Source organism: Cajanus cajan, chromosome 11 (assembly GCF_000230855.2).
Source record: "Cajanus cajan strain Asha chromosome 11, NIPB_CcT2T_4, whole genome shotgun sequence".
Lineage (NCBI taxonomy): Eukaryota > Viridiplantae > Streptophyta > Magnoliopsida > Fabales > Fabaceae > Cajanus > Cajanus cajan.
The window spans coordinates 27709608-27720448 of NC_138527.1; the positions used below are offsets into that span (position 1 = coordinate 27709608).

Consider the following 10841-nt stretch of genomic DNA (forward strand, 5'->3'; position numbering starts at 1 on the left):
CATAGAAGGAATATACGCGTTTATATGTCTTACTTTAGTTAGAAAAAAAAATATAAAAAAAGGGATTCAATCAAATTATAATTCTAAAATAATTTTAAAAAAATATGTGACAAAATTGATAATATTAATGTGACAATAAATAATTAAATTTAGGAACTTATTTTACATTTCCTAATTTCAAAAACTAATGTGATAATGTTTAATACTCTCAAGAATCAAAATGACCATTTATTTCAAAAACTTGCTCTCTCCATCCAAAAATTACAGCCAATTTAATATTTCAAGAAAGTTCTAAAATAACTTATGTTCTCAGTTTTTAATGTAATATATTTTTTTTATTAATTTGTTCTTTATAAATTTTTGAACTATTACAATTAAAAATAATATATTTATTAAGAGAATAAAATCATTTTAATAAGATTGTAAGAAAAAATGATATATTTATTGTTATTCTCTATAAAAATATTAAACCGTAATTATTTTAGAATGAAATGAATATACGTGTTTTTATTGTTTAATATTTCCCACCAAAGTATTCTCGATAGTTGATAATAAAAACATTCCATTTTGAATGTAAAAATTATTAAAATAAAATTTACTTCTTTGGGTAAATATTTTTTAGGATCGTCTTATATAATACAAAGAGTGTTGTCCTTTTATAATAATAATAATAAAAAAGTATTGTCCAATTAGTTCGATGATGAGTTCCCGTACGAATTATTGTACGAAATCATGTGTTTTTATTCTGTTGGACAAAAGTTAAATAAAAAAAATTAGAACATAAAAACAACTTTTGATTAGAGTTATGGTTGATGAATTTGAGTGAAAAATTTTGTACGATACGAACATATTTTCCAAGTTTTTCTTATCCAATATTGACAAAATTGCTTGTTTTAGTTTGGTGGCAGGGTAATCTGATGTATGATGAAAGAAAATCAATATTTTTTTCTTTAAGAAACAAACGTGCATCATAAATAGCGTTTCTTTTTCATTGTTTGCGTTGTTGATAAAACTTTTACAAAATGGAGTTATATGCAAACCAATTCTTAGTGCAAAAAGGAAATCCCAGAAAAAAAACAAATCTTTCATGATTTTTCCACTCCTCTTTTTGCTTCTTTGAACATCATTCCATATCAATTTATCAAATAACGACATGTAACTGATCCAAGACTTCAGAAAACTTGTTGCTGACATCACAATTATGTGAAACCTTATATATCTGCGATATGTTCCAATAATATTCGTACACAGAATGAATGCAACCCAGTGTAGATGAAGAAATGCAATGTCATATATTTCATAAAGAAAAGGAAAAGTCAGTTAAAAGATAGGTGAAACTTGAAAGGAGTTGTGGGCCCTCATTGGTGTATGGTGAGAAATTGTATTGATGTAAAAATAAGAAAACAAAAATGGAAAAAGAGTTTTATTCGTTCATAGTAATTTTATCTTATTTAAATATGAAGAGCTAAGAATACATGTAGTTTTTTTTTTTTAGTGGATACTTGTATTTTATGCCAAAATTTTGCTGTATACAACTGTTTATGATTGAACTATAGTTTCATCTAATTATTTATATGATATTATTGTATAGTCATGGAAAATATGATATGATATTATTGTATAAATAAGGAATCTCGTGCACTATGGGTGAAGTGACGCATATACTTAGTTGTGGAAAAGTCATCTTAGGAACCAATCAAAGCCATGCAACTCCACTAAAGGACAAAAGGCTCAAAGATAAAAGGGGCATTCACCTCATTGCAAACATTTCAAACACCTAGATTTCTCTTTGAGCCTTACTTTCAAGTTTCTCCTTAGAATCCTTTTCTCTTGTCCCCATAATTAGCAAAATAAGCCAATAGAAAACTGTTCCATAGTTTCTTATTCAAACTGGTCTTGATTTTGATTTCACTGAATGGAGGGAAGAACAACCACCTCTGTACTCCCACCTGGCTTCAGGTTTCACCCCACTGATGAGGAACTAATTGTGTACTACCTTTGTAACCAAGCCACCTCAAGGCCATGCCCTGCATCAATCATCCCTGAAGTGGATATTTATAAATTTGATCCATGGGAATTACCTGGTACATGTGTGTTAGGAATACAATAATACCACTTTCTGATTAAACCTTTGTTCATATGTTGTACTTTTACCTCATAATATATATGTCCATGTGCATGTTCCACTTGTTCTAACACATTAATTTGTCATGAAACACAGATAAATCTGACTTTGGAGAAAATGAATGGTACTTCTTTAGCCCAAGAGAGAGGAAGTACCCAAATGGGGTGAGGCCTAATAGAGCAACTGTTTCTGGGTATTGGAAGGCTACTGGCACTGACAAAGCAATCTATAGTGGGTCTAAGCATATTGGGGTGAAGAAAGCTTTGGTTTTCTACAAGGGTAAGCCACCAAAGGGTATCAAGACAGATTGGATTATGCATGAGTACAGATTAATTGGATCAAGAAGACAAGCCAATAGGCAAATTGGATCCATGAGGGTAAGTTTTTCAAGTCTTTCCCTTATTAATTATTAGGTAAATATTGTGTACTTAGCCTAAGCTTGACGCTGATTTGACATCTTATCTGATCACAAGTTTTTATGTATGATAAATTGGTTAACTTTCATATTATATAATATATAAATGTCATAACTAATATAATTTCTAATTGGTTAAGTGGATAAAAGATTTTATATTACTCTTTAGATGGTTGTTTAATGTTTTCCTTAATTGACCTTATTCTTGTACTTGGATGTGTCATCAGCTGGATGACTGGGTCTTGTGTAGGATCTATAAGAAGAAGAACATGGGAAAATCATTGGAGGCAAGAGAGGACTACCCTATATCCCAAATCAATATTGCACCTGCAAATAATGACAGTGATCAACATGAAGTAATGAAATTTCCAAGGACTAGCTCTCTCACTCATCTTTTGGAGATGGATTACTTGGGTCCAATATCACATATATTATCTGATGGCTCATTCAATTCAACCTTTGATTTTCAAATTAACACTGACAATGGAGGAATAGACCCGTTTGTAAAACCACAGCTGGTTGAAATGCCTAATAATGACCCTTATGCATCAGATTCAGGGAAGTACCAAGTGAAACAGAATAGCACCCTCAACCCCACCATATTTGTGAACCAAGTGTATGATCAGAGAGGATAATATCAATATTAAAAACTAATGAAATTTGATTATTTTGGCATGACGATAAGCGTCACCAATTAAATAATCCTGAAGATTCTTTGTAGAAATAAATATTACATCACCCAATGAATTTTCAGTGATATGAAATATCCAATCAGATAGCTAGCTCCCACAGAAATTGTATATATATACTCTTTGTAAGAAATACCATTCACTTTTTTAAAAAACCTTGTTATAACATTTATCTTTTTATGAAAAAGCACAAGTATTACCTCATAGGAATTGCATTCCTTATTCTGATACACTTCAGAGTTCAATTAAACAAGAGGATTAGCTCATTATTCTTTGGTAGCATTCAAATCCAAACATGGTTAAGCCACCCGTTTCCATGCACACATCATCACGATGATTATTGTATTTTGACCAAGAACAGGATTGGCAAATTATGTGGTGCAAGTCAATAATTGAAGCAGAAAGGAGTATTCAAATGAACTATTAATTTAATTCGTGATTGGTGGCACCTTGTGTTGCTTATCCAAAAGGATGACGGCGGTATTGGTAGAATTGGAAGTGACGTGTTGAGAAGGTTGGTATGTGCATGCGCCATATATATATATAATAAGATGTGGCTCAGGACCACACCACATTTTATTATAGTACAAAATTCTTGTGTCTGTTTCGTCACAAAATTGCCACTTAATATAAATAAGTACGAGTTAAACAAACTAATCATTTGAATGAGTCGTTTGTGTATTTATATGTGTCTAGATTCATGTATATATTCATATTGATTAATTAATTTGGTTGAGTGCTAGCTAGCATTCTACAGGGATGTTAGGTCCAAGACACGTAACGGATGAGTGAAGCATTTTCTTTGGACTTATAAATCCATATGCTCTACAAGGTTGTGACATAATAACTTAAATATGATGAACTATATCATTACACTCGAGCCTTTGTCCTCAAACAACGGATTTTTTTTTTACTTTTTCATGTCTACAAAATATATCAGAGGAAACCACATCAACAATTCCTCTACGTATTAGTTAGTGCCACTATTAGCCTATGCATAAAAAATACATACATTTCCTATATTAAGGTAATATTAACCTGTATATCGTTATTCTCTTCCGAAGTCTCATTCATTTCAGATTGCATTTTCTCTTTTGGGGGGAATCTTGACGCATACCAAGGGTTGTGGTACTCAAATATACGAGGCTTGACTCAACCAAGATGTGGATATTGCACTATATTTCTTAAAGAATATAGTGCAAAGTAGAATTGAAATTTGTTCTTGAATAACACGTCTTCATAATTATGATGAAGCAATTTAGCACGCATTGAGTTCATCCTATAAATTTAACAGGTGCACGTCTTGTTTGCTTTTTTTTATAAAGCTGTTGACGAGGATGGTTCTCAAGTCTGAACACATCCTTTGACTATGCAAACATCATCCGATTTTTCTTCATAGATTCACCATTACTCAAAATGTTTTTGTTTGGTCAACCGAAATGTTGTTTTGAAAAGCACAACTTTGCGTAATATCACAATCATTCACTATACTTGGTTGGAAAAAGATAGAAGAGGCAGAGGAAACTTGAAAAAAGAGACAAACAAAAGGAAAACATGGATTTATGGAATGTGAGTATAGACATATTTTTACACAAATCATGCTCCATATATTGCCACGTCATAAAAGATAGCATCCAAACCATATCAACGAAGAGGAAGCAACATACATGGTTGATGCTTCTATTAGAAAACATATTAGCATAATTTGTAGCTTTTATTCTTCCTCTGTTTGAGGGCGATCGTTGTTTTAAAGAAGTACAAGCCTAAAGAAGAATCTAAGATACTAGTTTCTGCTTACTTTCTTTCCATTCATTGATGTTAGCTTCTACTTTTGCTTTCACTATTGAGTGAAATCCTGGATATGGCTCATAACCAAATAAAGTCTGGAGTACCTACATTAAACAAGTAGCCTTATAGCCAGACATAAATGAATATATTCAAACAATAAATAATGTTATGGAAGGAAAGAAAACCATGCAAGAGGGAAAACATGAAATTTAAAAGTAGAATACCTCTAGCAATACAAAGAAAGGAGCCATTACAAAGGCCTGAATGAGGTTATCCAAAAGAGCAGGGGCACGTTTCTGTGAACAAAAAATCTCAGGAACATTAATATAAAAAATGTTTAAGAATTTGTTTGGATACAAGGTAGAAAATCTTTCGAGATCTTCTCTATTAGAAATAAGGAGTATTTTCTAGTAGAAAAGTTCTCAGCTATAAACTTATATCCAAACAGGTTTTAAGTCAAATTGAGTTGTTATAACAACAACTAACCTCAAATACTCCATGACCAATGAACTGCCCTACCCAACAGACTATCTGAACTACCAGAACAACCTAGACATGATCAAAGAGCAAAATGTGAGAAGTCTGAACACATTATACATACACCATTCTCAAACTTGACATGCTAAACTCTCGTAAAACCGCACTATAGAAGTATGAACACAATGACACTGAGCCTTTGTAGGATAAGTTAAAGATAAGAACTTGGGAGAATCACACCACAGAAGCTAGCAGTTCTAGTTTGACAGTCTTCCATCCCTTTATCTAAACCTACTCTAGAAACAATTGTTGATTTCTATACACATGAAATGACACATATATTAAGGAAGTTGTTGGGAAAATTCATATCAACCAAAGCTAAAGCAAACAAAGTATATATAAATGGAAAGAAATCATCTCTTTATAAATCAAATTTTTAGAGTTGAGTTAGACCAAAATCCATGTTCTAAAAGAAGTTAAGAGCTATTAAGATAAAATTGTAATTTTAGGACAGCCTATAAGAAAATGGGCCAAATTCATGATGAAGGACATAATGCAATGTATGGTTGTATCACGATCTGTGAACATATGTATGCATGGAGATCATGCATTATATGACTTGTTACAAAAGAAATTTAAGCATAAAACAACCAACGAAAACTTTATAATATCAGATTATTAACAACCAAAATATCTAGAACTTAGGTGGGATAGGTTTCTCTAACTAAGGTGGACTCTGCTATCTTCACTTAAGCCATAAAAGAAGAAAAGGGTACAATGAAATTGAAACCAGAATCTCTGCCAGAATTTTCCTAACAACAGGAACAGGGGGAAAAAGAACAAATAAACACCCAAAAAAGAAAGGAAGAATGAAAGTGAGAAAAGGATCGTAGCAAAAAACATGATTGAGGAACAGACATCAAAATTATATAACTGAAACACTGTGCAGATTAGAAAAGTCCATTTTACATTATCTAATTACAAGCATATTACAAAGAAGAAAAAAAATAAATTCCCATGTTTAAGACCAAATATCTAAGCAATGCAATAGCAACTGGAAAAGATAAGGTTCTAATTTCTAAATACTATATATCTTTGTTGAAACATTTATAGATTGTGGAACTAGAATGTATCCTCCGCTACTGTACATGATTTCAAATTGAAAATCAAAAGAACTTGATGTGCCTCAAGTGCCAATCTATTTAGTAAACAAACCATATATAATCTGATTATTTTCTCTTGATGAAGTTATAAAAAGTAATTTCTAAACTCCAGTTTTTTCTTTAGCTGAGAAAAGAAGCTTTGAAATGGACGGGTTTTTGGTTAAGCAGGTCTGTAAGTGTATATGGAATACAGGTTAAGTAAAAATCCGAGATCATTCATACCACCAATTACCAGGATTCAGTACTTATGATGCACCGATACGATACGCGTATCGGATACGACACGTATCCGATACAACGATACGATTATTTAAAAATATATAGGATACGATACTTGTAAGATACGTGTCATCATATATATCAATGTTCATACAATATAATAAATGTGTACTTGTAATTTTGATCAAAATTCATAAATATTTAATATATAATAGCTATTTTGCAAATCCAAATTAAAAACATACTTATTGTACATTACTAAAAGTAAATAAATTATAAATCATTTCATCATAAATTACTTTTTATTATTTGCAAATAGAATTAATATTACCAATTTCATTCCTTTCTTAAAATTATCTATATAGAAGACAATTTTCATTTATAGTTCAGCAAGGACCAATAGTTCTATGTTTCTATATTAAATATGTTTATATATCTTATTTAGCTGTAATGGATATTTCATAATTTTTTCAAAAATTTGAACACTTTATCGATACGTATTACTCTAATAAGTATCGGTGAAGTATCTAAAAGTATCAAAATTGAATAAATTTTTTATAATATTTTTAAAGGCTAGTAGGATACTTCATTGACACGTATCAGTAAAGTATCCAAGAGTATCGTGTTGGATACGTATCAGATACGGATACGTGAAGCAAATTGAAGTATCCGTGTTTCATAAGCCATCTTATAAAGTGGTGAATGTGATACATATGATTCAAGCTTAGTGGATGAAATGAAGAAATTTTCAAACATCTTAATTTTTCCTTTTAATATAATTGGGGACTCACTACTCCTAATAGAATAAGGCTTGTTGTTGTTCATCTTATTGCATCTAAATTAGGCTTTTGGATATATTCTTCTTCCATATAGTTGCACTCTCTTACGCATGATAATTAAACTTGTACAAGTAAGTATTTGTTTAATTCCAAAATTTGTTTTGACTTAGTAGGTGTTTGGTTCAGCGTTCTATACACACATCGTAACAAATTTTCACGTCCAAATCTTATATGTAACACATCGTAACAAATTTTCACGTCCAAATCTTATATTTACATAGAAGTTATGAGGAGTTACTTCTACTTTGTTTGAAGAATCACGTCACAAAATTCAAACCAAACACACACTGAGTATGGATATGGATTCAGATAGAGACTTTCTCTGACTTGAAAAATCAACTCAGATTCATGTTCGGATATTTAACTCCTCATTCTGTCCGGTACTTGTATGCATATAAAAATTAAAGCTAAGATTTTCATTTTATAAATATTAAAAATATAAATTAATTATTATAATAGTTAAATAATTGAAATTATAATAATAATTAAATAATAAATTTAAAATTATACTTTTAATTAAAAATATAATTTAATTCTTAACATTCTTAAATTCTTTTTTGTAAGTTATTTTTATTTATTATTTTTATACATTATTTATATTTAATATAATTATTAACTTAAAATTTAATTTATTTAAAATATATAAGTAAATTAAAATTATAAAAATGTGAAAATGAGAAGAAAACCTACTTTCTGTTGTCATTCTTAGTTTTTCGGCATGGTTTGAAAATTTAGTTTTTTTTTTCCTTTAAAAAAAAAAAAGAAGAAAAGAAAACTAGAACCAAACTTGTAATCTTAGGTAGTGTTGGCTTAACTTGATTTTATTTCCGTTTCACCTTTTTGTTCTAAACTTGCTTTTGGTAGATTTTATTACATAAATGGCATCAAATTTAATATTTTGATAAGCTTTATATTCTAATAACCAAACTACTTCAATTAAATTTTAAAATTTAAAATAGTCTAATGTATTGCCCCACAGCCACGTTTTCATACTTCGTACTAAATATAATAATATTTTAATGTTAATAATTGATTCTTATATAAAAATCATTGTTACAGCACTTGAATTCAACAAGAATTATCAATAAAGATGCTCTTGGGAAAACAATTTTTGTCAAACACACTTTTTATTCTTTTTAAAAAATTAAATAACTTAATTTTTATTAGAAAAAAAAAGAAAAAAAATCTAAAAAATTGGATAAAAGATTTTTCTTAACATAAGGTTGGGTTCTCTTTTCTCTCTACCACTCCCTTTTCTGCATGCTCTATCCTACCCTCTCTCTCTTTATTCGCTGTCTCCAATCTCATCTCATTATCTCCCTACGTTTTCTTGGACCATCTCTTTCTATTTATTTTATTTTATTTTATGCTTTATAATAACTTTTAAAAAAAAGCCAAAAAAAAAAATCCATTGGCTAATATACATTTCCATCCCCATCTCAAAACACTGTAGGCTGATATAATTTCCATTTCCATAAGCAACTTGCTTTGTGGTCAACTACTATATAAAAAAAGACAAATACAGAAGAAAAAAAATTAGATTGCTTTTCCAATACGTTTTCATTTATTTATAAACCAAGTATTTCTTAATAAAGAATTAAAAACTAATTCCTCTAAAATATATTAAGATTCTTTTAAGAGGTTGACTTCTTCTTACTTGTATTTCTTTATATACATTAATCATAGTTGAAAAACAAACACAACTCCCATAGTCAAAATATTAATTCCAAAAAATAAAAACATATACACATTTGCTTTAATTCATATAAATAAAACACAACAAAGAGTTTGGTGTTGAAAAGTTTAAATAATATGTACATAATCTTGGATCTAAACTATATTATTATCGATATAATTATGAGATATCAATAAAATACAAGAATGTTAACCTCGTTTACCTTCCAAGCTAGAGACAACCCAAGTTGGCTTGCAACAAAGCTACTAGCGACCCAACAAAGTGCACAAAGCAAAGCAGCCAAGGAACCAGCTTTGAGGTCGAAACAGACATAGAAAACTGAGTATACCAAAGCAACAAGAAACCCAACATTCCAAACCAAGATCACATGGCTCCCCCAAAGGGAAAACTCCAAATTTGGAAGGTTGAAGAAGGGAGGGACGAAGTAGAGAATAAGAAGGGCTGAGAAAAAAATTGGCCAAACGAACAAAACATGGATTGCTATGTTAACTGGGTTGCTGTGGTAAGCTCCATAGAAAGCAAATTGCTTTTCAAGATCAAACAATCCAATCCTTCCTAATCCCATCTACAACTTCAAGGCAAAATATTCAAGAAAAAAAGGGAGACAAAGAAATTGTTTTTTTCTTTCTAGAATTGAGGAATGAAAAGAAGAAGTTTCATGCATAAAATGAAAGAAGTTTATTTTGATGGGCAAAGATTATGAGCACGAGGAGATAGAAGTTGGAATATATTATGAATGAAATGTAAAACTAAAATATGGAAACTGGCTATCCCCTATTGAGCAGAACCATTGGTTCACTGTCCAGGCTGTCCCCTTCGATGTGGACATAAATTTGACAAACAACCAAACTTAGATGAAGTTAATTAATAGCCTAAACCAAAACAAAAGATGGAATTAAAAGTTGAATAGTACAATTTACTTTTATGAGTTAAATATATTTTTAATGCTTACTAATGACTTGGATTCCCCTCATGACTCCTTAATTAAGGAAATAAGTTTAATTTTTAGTTTGGACATGAAATTATAATTAGAGGTATTTTTTACTTTTATAAAGATTGACTTGATAAAATGGAATATAAAACACCAATACATCTATAAAATAAATATCGTATTGATGTGTTTGACACGTTTTTGACACAATATTTATCAGACATGTTTTGACATGTATCCTGTACCGGTAAGACCATTCGGACACTTGGTTCGGCCATTCGGCCGCCTCATGACCAACGCCTGTTCAGCACCTAAAACGGCCGAATCAGGTTGCCGATTGCCATTCGGCCACTAGGAGATCCATAAGACTTAGACTTACCCTAATAAGAGGAAGAAATTAACTCATAATCAGGGATTAAGGACTAACCACATCAACAAGACAATTAGAGGCGTATTACCTAATCTGGTAATTCTGTTGCAGGGCCCATGGGAATCCGGG

At 30.5% G+C, this 10841-nt stretch overlaps 2 protein-coding genes across 4 annotated transcripts; one reads left to right on the forward strand and one right to left on the reverse strand.

Annotated features, from left to right (window-relative positions):
- The first annotated feature begins 1749 nt into the window (after nucleotides 1–1749).
- LOC109816225 (NAC domain-containing protein 2) lies at nucleotides 1750–3433 on the forward strand. 2 transcript variants are annotated; one of them, XM_020381144.3, is made up of 3 exons: nucleotides 1750–2090; nucleotides 2222–2502; nucleotides 2768–3433. In XM_020381144.3, exons 1-3 carry the CDS (start codon nucleotides 1916–1918, stop codon nucleotides 3173–3175), a joined length of 864 nt encoding a protein of 287 aa, XP_020236733.1. In that variant the 5' UTR covers nucleotides 1750–1915; the 3' UTR covers nucleotides 3176–3433. The 2 variants fall into 2 exon arrangements, with proteins under 2 accessions (XP_020236733.1, XP_020236734.1); XM_020381145.3 differs by having other exon boundaries at nucleotides 1752–2084.
- A 1329-nt stretch (nucleotides 3434–4762) lies between these two features.
- Nucleotides 4763–10169, reverse strand: LOC109816226 (ER membrane protein, putative (DUF962)). 2 transcript variants are annotated; one of them, XM_020381146.3, is made up of 4 exons: nucleotides 9614–10165; nucleotides 5504–5566; nucleotides 5242–5313; nucleotides 4763–5121 (listed from the first exon to the last, which is right to left on the reverse strand). In XM_020381146.3, exons 1-4 carry the CDS (start codon nucleotides 9974–9976, stop codon nucleotides 5005–5007), a joined length of 615 nt encoding a protein of 204 aa, XP_020236735.1. In that variant the 5' UTR covers nucleotides 9977–10165; the 3' UTR covers nucleotides 4763–5004. The 2 variants fall into 2 exon arrangements, with proteins under 2 accessions (XP_020236735.1, XP_029130785.1); XM_029274952.2 differs by lacking the exon at nucleotides 5504–5566 and having other exon boundaries at nucleotides 9614–10169.
- Nucleotides 10170–10841: the final 672 nt, after the last annotated feature.

Bases quoted from the DNA above. Each gene is read 5' to 3' on its own strand.
- LOC109816226 (XM_020381146.3), bottom strand. From the start codon at position 9,976: ATGGGATTAGGAAGGATTGGATTGTTTGATCTTGAAAAGCAATTTGCT. The intron at 5,567-9,613 runs GTAAACGAGGTT...GATCATGTCTAG, and splicing joins GGTTGTCTCTAGCTTGGAAG to GTTGTTCTGGTAGTTCAGAT. The intron at 5,314-5,503 runs GTTAGTTGTTGT...TTTTGTTCACAG, and splicing joins TTGGTCATGGAGTATTTGAG to AAACGTGCCCCTGCTCTTTT.
- LOC109816225 (XM_020381144.3), top strand. From the start codon at position 1,916: ATGGAGGGAAGAACAACCACCTCTGTACTCCCACCTGGCTTCAGGTTT. The intron at 2,091-2,221 runs GTGTGTTAGGAA...CATGAAACACAG, and splicing joins ATGGGAATTACCTGGTACAT to ATAAATCTGACTTTGGAGAA. The intron at 2,503-2,767 runs GTAAGTTTTTCA...ATGTGTCATCAG, and splicing joins GGCAAATTGGATCCATGAGG to CTGGATGACTGGGTCTTGTG.